The sequence below is a fragment of the Aphelocoma coerulescens genome, chromosome 6 (assembly GCF_041296385.1).
Source record: "Aphelocoma coerulescens isolate FSJ_1873_10779 chromosome 6, UR_Acoe_1.0, whole genome shotgun sequence".
Lineage (NCBI taxonomy): Eukaryota > Metazoa > Chordata > Aves > Passeriformes > Corvidae > Aphelocoma > Aphelocoma coerulescens.
This window is the reverse complement of record NC_091020.1, coordinates 36871785-36892344: the sequence shown is the minus strand read 5'-3', so window position 1 is coordinate 36892344 and position 20560 is coordinate 36871785. Positions and strand designations below refer to the sequence as shown.

At 42.7% G+C, this 20560-nt stretch overlaps 1 protein-coding gene across 4 annotated transcripts in view; it reads right to left on the bottom strand.

Annotated features, from left to right (window-relative positions):
* INPP5A (inositol polyphosphate-5-phosphatase A) overlaps positions 1 to 20560 on the bottom strand; it is a 191573-nt gene that overhangs the window by 25551 nt on the left and 145462 nt on the right. For all 4 annotated transcript variants that reach the window (XM_069020329.1, XM_069020331.1, XM_069020328.1 and 1 more), the window contains exons 10-11: positions 9590 to 9685; positions 9188 to 9262 (exon numbers count right to left, since the gene is read on the bottom strand). In XM_069020329.1, coding sequence (XP_068876430.1) covers positions 9188 to 9262; positions 9590 to 9685 — 171 coding nt within the window. The remainder of the gene's footprint in view (positions 1 to 9187; positions 9263 to 9589; positions 9686 to 20560) is intronic.

The window sequence follows — 20560 nt, the reverse complement described above, 5'->3', positions numbered from 1 at the left end:
ATATTTCTTTCATGGCAATTTCAGCACAAACTGCTCACTCATTTCCATACTGTACACCAATCAGCACCGTGAATAATGTATTTGCTGTAACAGGAAACATGAGTATGTCCATCACTCTAAATGTCTTAAAAATGATAAAGAAATTAAGTTCAAACGCTAAAAATCAATATATTGTTCTAGTTAATTTACTCATAATAAGATCATCCTTAAGAAACAAATCTTTAAGGTGTTACCTGACACACTGTGATAATTTGAGCAATTACACAGAGATTTAAAAATGCTGTGACTGGCATCTCATTCCAGAATTATATGTCATAGGCAGTTTTCAGAAGACTGCTTTTTTTCCTCCAAACTCAGTTTCACCAATGTATTTATACCTAAATAAGAGCAAAGATGATGCAGGATCTATCTATGTTTTATCTGTTCCAACACTGAGTTGATGATATTACATCAAGATGTTTGCTCTACAATGCCCAGTGACCAGCCCAACAGGAATGTTTGATTAACACCTGAATGAGAACACCATCCATCCATACGGGTAGTATATCAATAGTTAGCTCATACCTGTGAGCCACTGTGGCCCCACACTGCGGGGAGTACAGCCAGGCAGTGTGTAAGACTGCATTTGCAGCAAAGAATACTTCCTATTTAATTTGAGGAGAGTTAAAAGCATTTAGGGCTGATGCCTGTGTCAGCTGCAGTGCCCATCGCCTCCTAAGGGAATTACCAGAACCACTGGTTTTCTAGGGTGCTGTGTATTCTGTAAAACCTGCTGAAGGGAGTCTCACTTTTTGCTCCCTTTCTCTTGGCAGTGCTGTTACATGCATTTATGTGCCAGGGTGGAGAAGAAAGAAATGTGCAAAATTCTAGATTTCTACATTATGCAGCTTGACAGTAATCAAAGGGTTATAAGGGAGTTTAGGCACATGCAGAAACTGAGATTTTGCTTGCTTCAATTTAAAGCAATGAGGCACTGGCAAAAGGTCAGCATCTATTGGTACACTGCAATGGGCCACCTTGGCTAAAATCATACACGTATGAACCCCTTCAAACAGGGCAACTTAATTCAGTCATTGGAGTAGAACAACAGCAATTACTCATCAAGACCTACAGACGAAAGTCAGAGCACTGGTAGATCAGGAGGTGATATTAGCAGCATTCATCAAATCCATCTGCAGGACCCACCAGAGAATTCACAGCTGTGAAAGGGAAATGAAGTTTCAGACCAAAAAGAGGAGATGAGCATACAGAAGTGACCTCAGAGAATTAAAACATGTGTATCCTGGTCACCATAACCTCCTTTGCCAGTCTTGTGGAGCACACATTTTTTTCCAAGACACTTTGGAAAGACAGTAGTTTTATCCATCTTTCCAGTCACAGCAAATTATTTAGAAACTGATTCAGCAGTCTACTGACTCCAGATAAAGGTCTGTGGAAATGCTGATCCTTTCCATTTATCCATGAAAATGCCATACACAAGTCTGCCTGATTTTAAAGCTACTTCTTTCTCTAATGAAGACTTTGTAAAATGATCTATTACTATATATTTTGAATCTCAATATTCTTTCTCTCATTGTCAGTCTTTAAAATCATGTTTCACAGAAAAAAACCCAAATCACTGAATATAAATGTACCACTTATGCTGTTTTTGTAAAATATTATATTTCTCACATAGCTATATATCCTGAATGGCAGTGCTGTCAAACCACAAATGCCCACATAAATGTAGATCTATGGCACACAGAGAAATGGCACCAAAGAGATTGTTCTCAGCATTAGGGGGGTGAGGCACAGCAATGCATGGCTAGCAGCACGGAGGGCTAACACTACTGGTATGGATAAGCTGTCAGCCAAACACCTTGCTAACAGTTCCAAGGGCTCAGCCATCCCTCTGTTACGCAACATGCAGCAGAGAATCCAGATCTTATCTTGTGAGACTTTTGTTACTTGAAAAAAACATCAGAAATCAGAACCTGTCATACTACTCAGGAAATTAGTTTTTAATGAGAGGACTGAAGTATATGTAAAGGATAAACTAGTTAAGAAGCCAAAAGCACTGACACAGATTAAGCCTAGGCTCCCACTCGTGCAGCAGCAGTGAGCTTTCTGCTGACCACAGAAGCTCCTTCCACACCCCAAGGGCTCCTTGCCCAAATGCTGCCCTGCAGCAGTAGATTGCATCCCATCCCTCACGCTGCCCTGTGCCCAGTAGAGAGCCTGGAGAACCCAAGAGGTAACACAGAGACTACACCCCCATCACCCTGTGCTCCAGTCCAACTCCTCCAACAGATGGTATCTGCTCTCTAGAACATCAATGTGATGTGAGGGCAGTGTGGCCCACAGGCCAGTGGCCATGTCCTGTGACTAACTGCTAGTCACAGCTGAACACATGCTTCCCATTTTCTGATGGGAAAAATGGATTTTGTCACTCACTCTCCTGGGATTCCAGTGCTTACCTCAATTTAAAAAAAATTTGACTCCAGAAAAATGCATTCATGCAAATTGCCGTTTTCACAACTTTGCTGAGACAGACACTAAAAATTGTTGTAGTAATTCATACACTGTGCACAGCAGCTTGTGAGAAAGCTCCTTCAAAATGTCAGGAATGACTAAGTGGATGCTATCTTTAAAACCACAAGACTTTAATTAGGAATATCCTGCTTGCAAATATGACACACTCAACGGATTATTTCATTAAACTTTATATATCTGTTACTGTGAAACATTAGTTTGTCCCACTTGGGAGTCCAAACCAGCATGCACTGTACTGTCCTGTTACACAGTTACTTGTGAGCTGCAATTCAGCAGAAGTATGAAATATGGAGAATACAGTTTTAGTATTACTTGTAGAATGGTTAAAAACTGGAATTTTCTTGAGGAATGACTATGAAATGTTTCTTACTTGGGGAAAACTCCCACTGTGGGTTGAAGATTCTCCCAGGCAAGGCCTATGAGGCAGACTTGGCTGACATGAGTCTTTTGGGGAACAGGCAGGACCACAGAGGCAAACGAATGCTAGGTGTGCCCCTGGGGGGGTGTGTGGGGAGCTCCAATCATTCACTGTGCCTCCTTCACAGAGAGCCAAGCATCTCGCAAGGTCATTGGGAACTTCCAGACACCTAACACTGAGGTGTTCCTCTTCCAGCAGGGATTCAAATTTGTACCCTCCTTGTGTGGAGAGCTGCTGGGTGCCAGCAGGTGGGTGTCAGGGCAGGCAAGGCAGGGCACACCTCTCACCCAGCTGGGCTCTGCCTGTGGGCACTGCTGGCAGTGAGGACTGCTGGAGGCAGCTCCTGGGAGCAGCAGAGAGAAGGATTTCAGCCTATGCTTCCCACAGCATTTTTCTTTCAACACTTATGTAACACAAATACAGAGACAGGTCTCAGACCAGGGATCAGAACCCATCTCTCCATCCTTGCAGCTGGGTACCCCACTCTCATCTCTAGCTGTGCTTTTTGAACGGAAGTGTCCTTAAGTATAACTTTTCAAGTTAAACTTACTATTTGCTTTTCTCTATGTGTGTGTGCAATCCTGTGTGCATGCAGGCATTCATCTGGGAGGTTATGAGGGGTACCTGGAGAGTGCAAGAGGATTGAGCTATGGCAGAGAGATGGTGAAAAAACAGTTAAGCACCTTGCTATCTTTATTTGGCTTGCCACAGACTTTGGGCAAGATGTGGAAGCCTTGGTATGCTGCTTGTGTGCACAAATATTAACTGTAAGGGATGATGGTGAGATCCATAAACTTGGGGATTGGAATGCAGGTGCAAACATTGCCTCCTTGGATATTCTTTTCCAAGTCACACAGGTTAAAAAGGGCCAAAGCACGTTAGCAGATCATACTACAGGCTGGACTACAGAGTGCAAGTACAGATGCTGAACCTACTCTTCGTGCTAGACTTAAACAAGAACCACTGCCTAGTAAAAGAAATATCACAGTACACCTGAATTATCCTTAGGCTTACAGCAGCTGTATAGAACAGGACAAGTGGGAAAAGGTAATGAAATAATATTTGTAACTTTGTGCGATGGACAAATTCTACATCAGAATAATTCATCTATTTGAAGCTTGCAGTAAACAGCTAACCCAACACATCTGGATTGACCTGTTTGTGCAATCTGGCTTTACATTTATGTTTTGCTAGTGAGAACAATTTATTGGTAATATTTCCTATCTCTGTCATTTCTCATTTTGCAGTTTATCCAATGGCATACCAACTAATCGTTAATTTAAGCAAATGCAATTCTAAACACAGGAATGCTGCCTCTGAATAAAGAAACAGAGCATGAAGCTATTTTCCTACTAATACTTTATGAAAATCAGGAATCTCAGAAGACCACCTTAAATAAAAGAAGCAGTTTCAGGATAGGCAGGATTTCCTTGTGACCAGTCTGAGGTAGCAATGGTCCTAAGCAATCAATTTCCTTTCTCTACCCTAATTTGCCCTTATACATCATATTCAAGATTTTATCTGGACAGAGGCTGGTTGGCTCAGTGGATAAACCTCTGGCTTTTCACCTCTGGGATCATGGTTCAAGTCATACCCTGATGAAATGCACTTGATCGTCCTAATCTAGTTCCTAGTGGACAGTATTCCCATTATCTTTAAAAGGGTCAGAGCCAAGGCCATTGGAAAGAGTGCATTGTGTTATATCTTGTCTGTTGATTAATACATTTTCAGTGATGCCAGATCCTTAATCTTCATAAGCAAACATATTCTCACAAAAATTTTAAGAGAGGTCCCTTGTGACTAAACCTTTCTGCTCAATTTGCATATAATTTCAGGATTCCCTGGGAATATACCCCCCCACCCCTACCCCCCAATAAATTGCTTATAATTTAAAAGTATGTTTGCCTGAACTGTTTGCAATAACACCTCTAAGTTAACTAGCATGATAATGGATCACTTTAAATCACTACTTCTCAGAGGGAGAACAAGACCTTTATATTCAATCTGTTCTTACAGCACATCATAATTTTCTTCTCATACCATATCAGCTGAAGCTGAAGAGACACACAGAATAAAGGGAATTTATTCTGTGAAGGGAAACGGAGTCAGAACATACTCTCCGTAAGAGTTCACTGTTTGTCCTCTCCACCAAGAGAGCTGCTGCACAATTAAAGTAAGAAACAGAACCACTTCTATTCCCTGAAAATCCAGGCTGGGAACCACTGGGTTTTTCAGCATAACATTCTTGGATGTGGTTTGGAATGAATGCTAGTACACCACCGGTGCCCTCTGAACCCTCTGGTGATCCTGGAGCTGCGTGCACCCTTGGGCTAATCCTTCTGCCCCTGAGCAGCCAAGCCCATGCACGGACAAGGGCTCTGTGTTTCTGTGGGAGATGGGCTAGTGGGGGCTGGAGCAGCAGGACCCAGGACCACCAGAGACAGCAGGATGCAGGACCGCCAGAGCAAGCTCAGCTTCACTATTAGTCACCAGCTTCCACAAAGATCAATAGGAAAAAGAGATCATGATTTTAGCAGGAATATCATTAGGTTCCACTTTTAAGATAATTAATTCACTGAAACTTTTACTACACAGTTGTGGTCAAAATCCTAAGGACAGTGCATTAGCTTCTACCTGGATTGATTCTTTAATACAAATCATATGAAAGACACTAATGTAGGTATCATTCCTCATTTCTAATTGCGGTTAAAAATTATAAAATGATTCCTGATGATTAAATCATTCCTCTGTAGTCATTACAAGGTTTTTACATTCTTAGTATATATTTATTTAATTGGCTACTGAAAAAATACAATTTAGCTTGTGGTTCTTTGGTACAGGTCAATAACCTGATTATATTTTTTTCATTACATAATTACCCTTGCCTTACTTTTCTTTTGATTGTTTTGAAATTAACAGGGAACTCCTTTTGAATAAAACCCCACTTATAGCCTGATCTATCACAAACAATTTAATAACAAATTAATTAAACAACAAATTAAAGAATCTAAAAATATCTGGTGAAAGCGTAGGTTATTTAAGAACCCCCTGCCCCTCTCCTGGAAGCATTGGCATGCTGATTTTTATCACTTCAGGGCTGGCAGATTCAAAGCTACAACCATGTTATGTGTGAGTGACATACTGGTGAGCCAGTGTGAGCTCAGAAGTGTGGGTGGCATCACAGACCCAATCAGGAAATCCATGCAAGGGTCCAGGGCGCTCTCTGCACCTGCAGGGACCTCTTGTGCATTCTGGGCAGAGGAGGAGCAGGAGCACAGAGGGGCAATGGGGGCATAGTGGTGGCTCCCAGTCAGGGGCTGCTGCCTCTGGGAAGGTGTGAGAAGCCTCATTTGTGCTTGTCTACCACTCATGGGCAAGACCCCAGAGCAGGATGACACCATGGAGCCGATCAGCACAGCCTGACTGTGTCCTACTATCCAGATCAGAAACGCTGAGCTTTTGCTAATTGAAAAGAAACAACTTACACTGGCATCTGTCTGACGCCAAGGTGGCACTCTACATGTTGTACCTCCTCCTGTCCACCTCTCTCAGTGCTCCTCTGTAACACTCTCCCCATATACCCACACAGGACAGCTGTGTGGTTATGGACTCACACCCTGGTCTGTCTGATGGACCAAAACTCTGACGCACAATTCAGAACATAGGAATTAAATAATAAAACAGCTTTGCATTATTGCAACAGCTGTTTTCAAATAGGCTCCTTTCTGAAATACAATGATACAAGATCATTGCACTCTGAGGTAATCAATATAAGTAATTGCTAAGCTAACTTTGGAATAAGCTACAGATAAGTCTGAATAAGCTACAGATTAGTTTAAAAAAATTAGACCTGACAGATTACTGTATGCATTTCAAACTGAATTTCTGTTAAACAGGTGATTTGTATCTATATCAGATTTTTCATTTAAAAAAATCATTTTTATAAATATATATAAAGATTCTTTTTGTTGATTGCAACGTAAAAAGGAAGGAATAACTGTGTATGGACAATGATAAAGTAGCCTGTTGATAATAAATATTTGTCAGGTCTTGTCACATCCGTACACATTCCAGTGTTACTGAAGAGACATGGCACTGATAAAAAAATACTCCCTGAAAAATCAATGGATTTTGAGCTAAAGCAGTTGCTAAACACACAGAAAACATCTTTATCCAACAGCCACAGTGCTGTGAAAATTCCCAAGCCTTGCATTGGTACAGCTAAGGAAAATTTAATCTTCCCAAATACTCATCAGGGCACTCCATCCTGCAGACCTGACAGCCCCACTTATAATTAATTATACAATTTCGATGGGAATATCGACTACACAAAGCTATAAATCATAGAAAAAGTCAATAGGCATGGACACATTCAATCATGTCCCGACCAATGATTACTACTCTTAAAATACAATAATTATTTTCAGGAGCCAGCTTGAATTAAATTTCTGTCAGGCTGGTACAAGACCGGCGGTTGATGAAGGATGCGATGGATTTTTTGGGTTGAATTCGGCACAGAGACATTTATCGTTTTAGATAGGTAGTTTGTTTTTAGTGATCATGGTGCTGCGTGTTTAACTAGACCATGAAGATTAGATTATCTCCAATGGCTCATTATATCGTTTATCTCTTTCTTCCATGTTTGATCTGGAAGATTTCCCACTTCTTGATGCATGAAAGAAATGACTACTGATTTTGAAATGGAATATGTTTAAGTTGGATTCTGCCTGTACCTTCACACCCCGCAGCCCTGTATGCAAATCAAGCAGCAGCCACCCAAAATACAACTAGGACGTGGCAAATGAGCACCAAGAACAGCTTCAGGAAAACACAAATGACAAATACTTGAGTTGTTTTAAAAAAAGCTAAAAAGTTATTATAATAATGCACATAGGGGAAAATCTGGGACAGGAATGGGATTAATATGGAAATAGGAACTGGGAGGAGACTTGTTGCTTTGAATGAAATGTCCTCAAAACTGCAAAACATCAGTGAAAGAAACATCAGGTATTTCCAGGGGATGCATTCACCTTATAAATTTAAAACAAACAACCCCAAACTGATCTGACCATAACTGCATTTGAAGATATGTTGCCCACAGAGGTACCTCTTGTAGTGAGCCCACAGGCCATATGAGCCACACTGTGGGACAGCAACAAGTACTAAAAGGGGAATCAGATCTTCACTTCCCTCATGGGTCTCACTCATCAAACTCTTCTGACCTCAACAAATGAGTGAAATCTCAGATTCTCACATAGAATTAATCTCCCAGGTGAAGCCAATGTAATATCAGAGAGGGTACCAGGGCTTCAGCTGCCCTCCATGTCCTAGAGCCTTGCAGACAGCCCTCCAACAGCCTCACAGTCCTCTGTGAGCAGTGAGAGAATGCGCCATAGGCAGGACAGAAGAGGAGAGAGATGCAGAGCCATGGATCCTGTGTACAACCCATGCCCGGGCACAAAGCAGCAATACTCTGTGTGAGCGGGCACACTGTGTGACTGGTACAGAGCGCAGCTAAACTGGGAGGTGGGGATGAGGGCTCTCTATGTATTCCCTTAGATATGTAACTCCTAGGAACCCCAGATGAAATGGAGAAAGCTGCAAGCAGTGATACACAGCTTTTCCAGAATGAAGTGGCTACCATTTGCAATAAAATCACATTAAAGAAAATATAATGTCCCTCTCCACAGAAAAATCATAGTTCTTATTACAAATCAGTGTTAGTGTCCCCTGTCTGCTTAATCCTCTTGGGAAGCCCTGTATGCTCGTCCAAACAGTGACAGTCTGCTGCAGAGTTTGAGATTGTTATTCTACTTATTCTTCTGTTTCTAGTAATTTTTTTGTACACTTAGAAGACCCAAGTATTTTCAGAAGGGCTTTGCATTTAAGGGGTTTTCCTAAGTTACTGTGTGATGCGCAATGAGGAGCTAGGAAGAAAAACAGGATGCTTGAAGAAATGCAGACCAGAGGACAGACAAGAAAAGTGAATTGTCATGTACAATTAATTTACAATATTTTTCTATAAAAAAGAAGGTAAAAATGCCAAAGTTAAGAACCTGTAAACAAAATAACTGGCTAAGTGATGAGGAAATCTGGAGCAGTTATCGTGTTGGCTGAATTATCTCTTCTCATTCTGCAGACAGGAGGGCTGATAAGGATAAAGGGCTGGTTAGAGAAATGCAATTTGTATGTGAGTTCCCAACTTACTCCTTTGAAAGGGTTTAGCAATGAACTTACCGCAGTGCCATTGTTGTCTCTAAATACGTCTTGATTAAAATAGTCGAAGAGCTTCTTTTCTAATTGCAGCATAACCTATATAAAAAAATATGGAGAAAGGTCAGCAAAGCTCTTGGCAACTCAACACCCAGCTGCTGGCAGTGACCCTTTCAGAGACACACAGCCCGTTAAAACCACACATTTCCACATGTCCAAAGCCCCTTGTCAGCTTGCCCATTTGCTTGGCTGGCAATCACTTAAACAGATCCAATTAACTGAGCATTAGGTGTGACAATCTATATCCCTCCCCTCCCTTTACATTATCAGTTTGGAACAACTATATTCATGCTTTGTAGAAAAGAAAGTGAACATTCAACACCGTTTCTATTTACATAGGGGTGCCAAGGGCATTAAGTTGTTTACCTTTCGGTCATTATCAGATTCCCGAAATATTAGCTTGACTACTTCATTTGTGTCAGCTGCCCGGATGGTCTGCATTGTGGCTTTTGCACATAGTGTCTAAGAAAAACACAAGAGGAGAAAGGGAAACAAGCTTATATGCAACAGAAGACCAGATTTAATTGAACATTATCAATAGAGGTAACTTCAACGCCCCCCATGAAATATAATTTGCTGTAGGTCAAAACACAAAGCATTGCTAATTTAAGTCACTTCCACTCATGACGGACTTGAAACAATAAACTGAATTACCACCTGGAGAGAAACAGGTAATATTAAGAAAATATCGATCAGGAAAGGCAAATAGTCATTCAACTTGTACCATGCAGACAGGTTCTTTCACAGGTATCACTGTGTGCTGTATCACACATTACTTGCAAACATCCTCCAAACAGCTTCTTACAGATAATGACCAGGTTTTGTGCTGGTTCTTAAGAGCTGATAACTACATTGGCACTACAGTTCTGTTAAGTTAACCCTTGTTTGCAAAAACGTCTGCCCTGTAAATTCATATTCCAAGTACACTTTGCAAGTCCAAGAAACGCTTACACAATCTGATAGCAATTTTCAGAGTTTACTTTGCATAGTAAATTCCCTCTTTTAAATAAGAGACACCAGATCTCCAGATTTTCTGAGAAATGGGTGCCTAAAACTTATTATAAACCAACATTTTATCAGGCACAGAGGTATGGATTTCCATGCCAGTATTGGGCCTTGCTCCATTGGCCACCGGCCTGGCTGGGACCCAGTTCCACAGCTAGTGGGGAATAACATGAAATGGGCTGCTCAAAGGCAGGCTCCACCACAAGGCAACAGGTGAGAATCTCGAGCTTTTAGCAAAGCAGTTAGTGAAGCTTCCAGTATGTTAAGTGCTTTGAAATGCAGGGATCTACATCTTAACTGTTCACTGAGTGCTCTTCAGCCTCCCTGCCTGGGCAAGGCTGCTGGATGTTGTGCAGAGGTACCCATGCCCCTCTGCCTGGCTGCTGGGAACCACGAGGCAAAAGTCATGAAGCGGACCTGAGGAAACCTGGGCATTGTTCAAAGACACAGATGTGTGCCCACACCTGGGAGGCAACTTAGCATCCATGGCTGCTGCTGAGGCACACACTGCTGACAGGATCTGTTCTCAGCCCTGGATATGGATACTGGCAAAGACCATCCTTCTGAATAAAGCCTTATTTTCCTAGAGGTTCTTAAGAAAAGTGTTTTAAATAAAATGAGTCAAGGAGAGGCAAAGAGGTGACTTTCCTGCTCTGCCCACCCCATTCCTTTACATAATGACCAGACAAAAGGTTTTCATTTTGCATAATATTAATTTGTAAAATAAACATGTCCTCTGGTAACAGGGTATAGAATTTCATATCCTACTACGTGCTTCTATCTCTTACAGATAGAAATACTTATATTTGGATTCATTATCAGAGGTACAGTGTCTACCAGATACAACACCATGAACTATAGCTCACTTCTCCTTTCCCCATTCTCGCTTTCTCCTGAAGGCAGAAATACATGCCAAACATGTATTTAAACAAAAATCCATCTGCTTCCAAATACTTTAGATCTCAGCTGAGGATACCAGTGCCAGAATGGGAACAATCTGTCAGTGGACATTTTGCTCCCATTTGACAAAAATTTGATCCTTGATAAAGGCCCTCACCTATTGGCACAGTAAAAATAAAAAGCAGTGAGTTGAGCAATTTCATTTTTAACAGGTAACTTGAATGTGATCTGGTAAAAACCCAAAAATCTGGTATTTTTCTTCCAAGTTTGTGAATGAAACAGGTGTTGATTCCCCATCTCACTGAACAAATGATGTCCATTTCTGACAAACTTCCTGACTGTTTCCTCCCTCCCCAAAAGCAGTGCCATGTACATCTAACTCCAGGTTTACACTCGGCACACTCGTGGCACCAGAACAGCTGCAGGTGTCTGTGCAAACACAGGTTTCACTGGCAGAAGGAGCACTGGCCCCACAGGCACGGGCTGCTCTGAGAGAACTTCATCTGCTCTGCAGGACTTTAAGGCGGTTTTTTTGAAGGCTTGGGGAAGAGTGGGAACATACTGGTTAAATGTCACTCTGCCTGGCAAAAGGAGGAGTGGCATGCCAGACCGCTGTGGGAGCTGCACCTCTGGGACCTCTTACTTTTAAGCACAGATCTCCTACCTGTTCCCTCGTACCCATGCCAGTCAGATGATCCCTTTGTCTGCTCAAACATGCAATGACCGTTTTGCCATCTGTGTCCATACAGAGCTAGTGAGGTAATCCAGCAGCGAGCCATTCCCAACCATGCTCCCTCTGACGTGGATGATTGAAATTCAGAGCACAGATCAGATAATCGGGTCAAGCCCAAAAAAAGAGGCTTTGGGCTCATGTGTCACAAATCAGTCTGGTCCCTTCAAACAGCACACCAGATTAGAACAAGCACCCGAACAAACCAGAGCGGAAAACCCGAAGCTCTCTAAAGCTGGTTTCTAAAGCCCTAACAAATCGCTCCATCTTTCACTCATTTAAACTTTCCAAATGAGGGTCAATACGGTCCCCGAGCATCCAAATGCTAATGCGCTTAAGTGCGCTTAAGCAGCTTTCCAGAGTGAATGGGCCAAAGAAGGGCTCGAAAAGACACGGCAGAGTTACTGTCACTGTCAAAAAGTCATTGTAGCCACCCCCAGAGTGGTTGCAATTCAACAAATTCATGATTTCTGTCTCTTAAAGGCATCTGCTTGAGAAAATTTTTTTCCCTGAGCTGCTTTATCTCACAACGTCAGGCCAGCTCCAAAAGAAAAACCCCGCAATCGACTCTTGAGAACCAATACAGAGAAAGGACCCACATACCTTATTGCTTTCAAATTTCACACACACAAAAAGTTACCTTATTCACAGACAAAAGTGATTGGGCAAAGGTTCATTTCTTATACAAGCTGGAGGCACTCCTTTTTTCCTCCTCCTTTCAATTTCTGCACAGTCGTAGTCACCCAAGCAGAAAACTTTCGGAACCATGTGCCTTTTTAGGCAAGTCTGCTTATGAAGGGATTTTTTGTTGCTAGCCAAGAAAATCAAAATGCTATGAAAACTCACTGTTCCTTACCGGGTATTCCCTCAAAGGTATTCTTTTACAAGGGCAGAAGAGGGGAAACCAGATATCAAAACTCGACATAACTTTTTTTTAAAAACAACTTTTTTTTTATTCTTTGGAAACAAGATTTGGTTAAAAAGCTTGCAGGAGAGCTGTATTCAGAGCTGAGAGAGAGCTCAGTAACCAGCCTTCTTCTAGCAAACACAGCCATATCTCATTCCTGTTTTCCCATACTCTACACAGGTAGATACTTTGTAGCACTTTTGAAATAACCCTTTGCAATAATTTACGTGTATTGAATTGCAAAACACAGTAACAACTTTCCTGACAACAGCCTTGGAATGTAATAACAACGTCCTGTTACACAAAGCTAGGAGGAAATGTTTTTTACACTTACAGGAGACAAATCTGAAACTTCTTCTAAGCTCGGCAATTCTCAGAATTCTCAGAACAGAATGTGCTGTTGATTTACAGTGTAACACACCTTCAAAATATCTCTGTTCCCCTATATACACCACACATCAAAGTGTTTAAGACTGCATTTCTGCATAGTTACAGTAAATAGGGATACAGGCATTAAAACAATAGTTATATACATAAAACACACAACAGTCTATAAGATACTTTATATTGTGTTTATACGGGAACACTGTGAGCAGCTGTGGACGGAACTGCTGCTTCCTGCTTGGCTGAAAACTGCAGCTGATTTTTCATTGATTCCACACTCCTGCCTTCTGAACATCCTTTAGACTCTTGAGTCCACCTCCTGATGTGTGAGCTATTACATGCTTGTAAGTCCCTCAATAATTTTTGGGGGGTGGGGGGAAACCCCCCAAAACGTGGTATTCAAGCACCTACAGACTCATTCTGTCCTGTTGCATCTGTCCACTGATGCTAAAGATGTGTATTATTGTTCTCTATTATTTGAATACTCTTCTTAGGGCTTATTATTACTTTGAATTCTTCTTAAAAAACGGAAGAGAAAATAGAATATCTACATTGCTCCTTTACAATTAAAAAGTTCTGAAAGCCACTGAAATTTGCAGTGAGCTGCAGATTGACACAGATGTGCTTGTGGCTGTGAGTGCTAGGAGAGAAGTGCAGAGTCTGAAGACTGCTAACAGGAGCCAGGTGAAATAAGATCTTGAGCACATGAGCAACCAAATCAACTAAATTTAAGATATTTAATCTTTTCCAGTTACATACTCTGTGGATTCTGGAAGAAAAGACAGACATACATGTATCATCTAGTTATGAAAGTGAAATACTTCTGAAATGCTGCTTAAGACCCAAAATCAATCTGACACTTATTAAATTAGGATAATCAATTAAAAATTATTATTATTATTATTATTATTATTATTATTATTATTATTATTTGGATGGAAATTGTATTTGAAATAATCAACATGGTAAAAACTTTTCTGCTTTGGGAATAACAGGAACACCTATCTTGTTTGGGCTCCTCCTTACCTCTGAGTGGCTGACATGATTTCCTGGATATTGGGAATACACCAACAGCAAATTCACTAAGTCACATGACATCAGAGAAATAAAACTTGCAAGTGAGAAAAACAAAGTTACATGTAACTTTCTGAGTCAATGAGAGTTGTGCATTTAGCTACAGGACAGGTAACACTGTGCTTTTTAAACTCTACCTTGCCATTGAAATGGAGGCTTCTTATAGCCAATTGTTCACAGCCACAGAGGTTTTTGGCTTCACAGCTGCTGCAAATATCAAGAGGATCCCAGGGCTCAATCTCCAGGGTACAGCAACCAAACTCTACCTGAGAGGACATACACTTCTACTGAAAACAATACCCTTTAGACGATATATTACCTTGTGTTAACTTAAACTGTGTGCAAATAGCAATAATATCCCAGAACAGCTACGGCAATTTACAGCAGCAGGAATTGAACTCAGCAGTGACATAAGTGTTAGTTGAATAAAGAACAAACACCAACAAGTATTAATGAGAATCCACTTACAGTATCAATATGGAAAATTACTTTCTCTTTGGATGTTCCCAGGGAGCCAGCTCATAGCCAGGGGAGCAGAAGTGGTGGAGGAGCCGGGTGGAGGGAGAACGAGAACCCCTGCACTGTTCCTGTCTTGCAGCACCCTACTCATGTGCCCTGTGTACAGCCCTTCTTCTGAGGGCAAATCACTACCACTGACATGACCCTGCTGCCTGTACCCATGTCAGGACTGACTGAACCTTGTGGGCAGATTAAAGAAACACCAATCCTACCTCTGTGAGAGCCTGGCCCAGGAGCTGCCCAGGACCTACGGGAGCACTTCGGTCCTCTCCACAAAGCCCCCCTACTGAACTGTGGCACACGGGTATTCTGGGATATTTTAAAATGCTTCTTTGGGTGGTGTCTGTGACCAAAACATCTTAGCACCAAAACACTATCCTCATGCTCCCATTGTCCCAAAGATCTCCTGCCTCCCTGAAACAGATGATCCCTGCTGGAAACAGCTTGCCTTCCCCTTTGGTCTCAATTTCACAGCTGCACTAAGTTAATTGTAAAATGCATTTACTTGTCCAGAAACTGAGATAATTCATGGCAAGGTTACCACAGTGTGTTACCCGGCAATGCCAAACTGTCCGTGTTTACTCTTCAGGCACTGTGCTGAGTGACCTGAGAGTCCAGGTGATGGCAATGGCCGCTGTCTGGTGGTGCAGTGTACCTGTGCACCTGCCTGTGCCCAGCGTTGCTCACCTCCTCTGGCATTGCCCAAAGCACCACCCAGCTCTTACAGAGCCACCCTTGGCAGCAATGGCTGCGGTTCCTGTGTGCGTTTGCTCAGGAGGCAGTGGGCAGGGCTCCCACAGCACACTGCTGCAGTCCCCAGCCCGGGCAGGGACAGGCACTGGATTGGCTAGCTCACTGCTGGAATAGCTGGCCCAGTGCCAGAGTGGCCAGCTTGGTGCCAAGTGCCAGTGGCACAGACTGCTCTTCTCCAGGTCTGAGGTCCTTGACTGTGGTCTCTGGCCACAGCAGCTTTGCTGTGTGCCAACAGCTGGTGGCAATGATGGCTCTCTTTTTAATTCTCTTCTTCAGAAAAGAATCTGAATTAAGTCCAAAAGTCTTCTGCCTCTCAGACACTTCAAGATTACAGATCAGGCTAGAACTCCTTTTCCAAGTTCCCCTGCATGTTGATTGCCTTCTTGTTTTCTCTCTCTGGCTCTGTGGTCCAGTTGCACATCTTTTTTATTCTCTCATTTCATTTTCCTGACTATGATCTCAAGCCTGAGTTCAGCAAAGCATCTACATAGTGATTCACAAACAATTTACCTGGAGCTGTCTGGCACTTCTGTGAATCAGGACATGGAACTGTACGGGGTCTCTGTGGACAAAGGTAAAGGGATCCCCCGCTCACTTTTTAAGGCCTCAGTTTAAACTCACTTGCTGACATCAGACATCAATAATACTCATTTCAGGACTTTGATCAGATCCAGATAAACCCACAGCACTACAAGATCTGGAACTTGGAAGCAATCTGCCAGAAAAATCCCTTAGCTCCTCCTGTCCATCCTTCTATATAATTTTGTACTACTACTTGATGTCAAGACTCCTGAGGGAGTATTCAAAGAGAAGAATTTGCTATTTCATAATTACAGAAATCGGGACAGCCCAACTGCTCCTAAGGAAATCCTCTGCATACATGCAATACGTATGTCTTGTCCCATAAGATGTGATCCTCTTCAGATCTACTCAGATATTCTTTTACTTATCTTCCATTATTTTTTCTGCTTTGGCCATGCAGTAATACCAGCTTGAGAAATTCCTTGTTGGAAAACTTCAGAGCACTTACCCTTTTCCACTCCAGCTGACTAAGCAGAGGAGTGGGTGTATTGTTTCTGTTCAGCAAAGACTTTGACGAAGCACACAGAATCTGTGATGTAAATCTGTTTCTGTAGAGAAACGTAAAATCCCCTGTTCTCTTGAATTCAGTAGGAATGGAGTAAGAGGCAGCTTCTCTCCTCATAGCTAAGCTTGCTTTTATCTAACTTGCAGAATAAGAACCTCTATTTTTTTTTATTTTAAAAGTGAAACAGCTTGTGAACCCCATCTGCTCCCTTGTGCCTTGCAATTGCCTTTGTTTTGAGTGGTAACATTTGCCTGTGTTCGCACTGATGGTGTTTGTGTTTCTCCTGCCTCCAAACTTCATGGTTTCTTACAGCCATAAGAAATGAAACATGGGAGCAGTAACATCAAGTAGCAAATATTTAAGCCAACACCTAAGAAAATTATTTGGTGCTTCTTGACTTACTTCCAGCACTGGGCTCTGCAGTCACTGGAGTCTGTCAGCTTCATTCTCCTTAAGCCTTGCAGGGAGCACATGTCCTGACAGAGCGTGCTGGGACTGCACAGCGTGGGCATGGCCAACCCCGCGGCTGCTGCCGAGTGCTCCACGCTCCCACCTGACCTCAGAACAAACAGCAAGCCTCAGAAACCCTCCCAACCAGCACTGCTGAAAAGAGTAAATTCAGGAGTTTGCCCTTTAAATTAATGGGGGTTTTGTACAAGATCAGTGGTGTGACACAGCTCAAGTTCAAGGCTTAACCTCAAGAGAGTGTGACCCTTTGGCTCCCACATAGGAGACTCTCAGCAGCAGGTATAATTGGGAGCTGACTTTTAAAACATGTAGTGTTGGGCAATTTTGAAATCAAACTATGTATGTACCTAAAATCTAGATGTCCCTAGGCAGCCACTGAATACTTTTATCACAAAATTAGAAATAATAAAGAAATAAAAAACCTTTTTCTTCTTCCTATTGTGCAAAACAGCAAAAAAATCCTTAGTCCGTTAACAAAGATGGGATTTGAGACGTGGAACACGTAAGTGACTTGCATGTGAGTGTGAGGCATAAGTGTGTTGTGGGCTGCCAGCAGCTCAGGCTTGGGCTCTTGCTAAGCCTAAGCAAAACTGCGGGATGGATGGGTGCCCTCCAGGATGGACATGTGCCCTCCAGGAGGGATGCATGCCCTCCAGCTCATACAATGGTCACAAGCATGTACAGCAAAGTGGAAGAGATGTCCATGTTCTTCCACTGTTTTCTGTCTATAGGAAAAAAAACCCCTCCAAGTTAAATTTACTTTTTAAGGAAACAAATGTGGCAGGAAAGTAACTTTCAGGTCACTGCATCTGGTTTCCAGACCTGAACAAATTGGTAATGCAAAATTCACCGTGTTGATAACTGAAACATGCTGTATGTTACGGTGAGACTAAAACCTTGCTGACCAGGTGATGTCTTCCTGATGCAGCATATAAACCATTTCTTTACTGTATTTTTCCCCTGTTGTTTTGTTTGTCCAGCCTCTTTGACTCAACTCCTTTTTATCCTGCTGTATGTAATTCATTTCTCATTGACATACTCCCTGTCTAGTTCACCATCATTTGCTGCTTTACTCACTTTTGAAGTGGAATATGAGTCCAGCAGCCTGTAAGTTCAAATAATCCTTTATAGCTAGTTATGTTCAAATAGCTCTGAGAGCTGTGAGGTGGGATTTCTGAACTGTCCCTCTCCCACCACTGTGGTTGTGCAAGTGCCAAGCACCTGGCTGCTGCAGTACCCTGACCACAGCCGAGCTGCAGGGCTGTGCCCAGGCACACTGCCCACCAGCAGGCTGAGGCTTCTTCAACAAGACCCAGGCCATCATGGAGCTCACCCATTTCCAGGAGCCCATATTCACACATTAAAATAAATGTTTTTGGATAGAATGCATGAAGGAAATCTTTGTAAAATAATGTGCAAGGTGTGTACCCTAGGTTTGCTATATACTCTTGATGAACGTTAAGATGGACTGACAGATCAGCATGTGTACACACCCACCCCACACCCAATAAAGACTGGCATCACATAAAAGCAGCTGTGGGGTAAAACAGTCAGCATAGAGAGAGGAAACAGGGTGGTGTGTTCTATGTACTTCCTCTATTCACCACCCTGGTAAGGCAGCTTTGAATTCCTTCTGGCGTGGTTTGTGATGGTGTGAGAATAAAGTGCTGTGCAGTACAGCAACATTCAAGACCCCCAGGACATGGTCTCCACTGACAGGTTCAAGGCTTGGGACCAACAGCCCTCAGCCAACTAGGGACACAACTGATCAGAGAGAGAATGACTTGAAGGAACAGTAACTTGACAGCACTGGCTGGGGATCCAAAGGGATTTAACCCTGCAATGAATGCTGATCCCTGGCTCATTCAACCCCACCAGGTCACCCCAGAGGGCACCACTAAGTGAGGACAGAAAGCTCTGCAAGAAACAAGGCAGAGTCCTCCTGCTTGTAACAACCAAAGAGCTCCCAGAGGGGATGCGACCTGACTGGGCCAAACAACGAGAAAGTCCATTCTACAGAGCTTCTGAATGAAATTCTTTTCATTAAAGCAAACCAAGATTCAAACATGTGAGACACATGAGTACAGAAGTGTTAATGCAGCATCATTTTAGAGCTTGCAGCTGGGGCTGGCTTGTGAAGTGCTATTCTTTCCACTGTATCTTTAAGAGCTGTTAAATTCATTTGTCACTTGATCGAAAGCCAACAGGCTACAAATCTCCCGAGCCCCTCTTGCGCTGAATAGTGACAGGAGGATTCTGTTCCGCCATCAGAAAACATTTGTGCACAGCTCTGTCCGCAGTCATACACGCTACTTTAACTCATCTGCCTCCCTATTCTCCCCAGCCTGGGAGGACAAATTGCTCACTGTGGCTCCCTTTCAGAGGCAGCACAGCGCGCAAAGAATCATGACTGAGCAGAAACACAAGGAACAGGCACATAAAAATTCATCACTTTGGCCTCCTGACCTCTTGCCACTGGATTTGGCAAACCCCATCTCAAAAAGTAGCACCGAGGGAGAGCTAAGCAGAGCGGCTGAGTGAAATTACTGACAAAAAATATCCTGGACACAGGAAAACCCCACCAGATGCTTCATTGTCTTTGCAGAAAATGGTGCTGAAAAAGAGGGTGATCTACCACATGGCATATTGGGTGGAATAAGTAGTGCCATTGTTTCAGGGCAGCTCTGTCACTTTACTGACCGCAATACAAAGAGGTGTAAAGCAAGATTTAATCCTGACTTTTTAGTCAGCAGATTAAAACCAATCATGCCAGATGTCCACAAGACTGTTTAACATACAGAAAGCTTTTTCATACTCTACAAAAAAGTAGAAGTTGTAATAACTTCTTTATTTCCTCTAGAGAGGCCTTTTTTACTCACTTCTAGTCAGGAAGAAAGGAGATGTTGTAATGGATTTTAAGATGTGCTATTAATTTTTATGCTAGCCTTTGTTCTTTTCACTTTTGAGACAAAGCTAAACAAAGTAAACTCTTCAACCCATCCAAAATTAGACAGGTATGCCAAAGAAAACTGCTGGTATAAGAAAGTTGTGATTTTAAAAAAGAATTTATACCCATTATGACCAGCAATGGATGCTATCAGCAGTGTTGAAGTTCTTCAAGTCATACTTGAAGTGGTGAAAGACATGAAAATGTGGTGGTCAGCGTGCTGAGAAAGCAACAGATTCCTTTTCCCCTCAAAACTGGAATGGTGCTGATGGGACTTCCTGCCCAGATGTCTCCTCACACCTGGTAGGGCACACCCGGTCTCGGATGTACATGCTCTGCTGCCTGCCTGGAAAAGGAGCACACGGGCACAGGGCACCTGTGGGGCTAGGGGCTGGCAGGACCCTCAGGGGAACCCTGGCCATGCAGAAACCTCTCAGGACCCTGGCCCAGCACTCAGAGGGGCAGGTTCCCTCTGTGCCGCCGGACATGCCCTGGCAGGGGATGTCACCTCCACAGCCATTCCTGCAGTGGGACCCAGAAGCCTGATCAAAGTCACTGCAAGC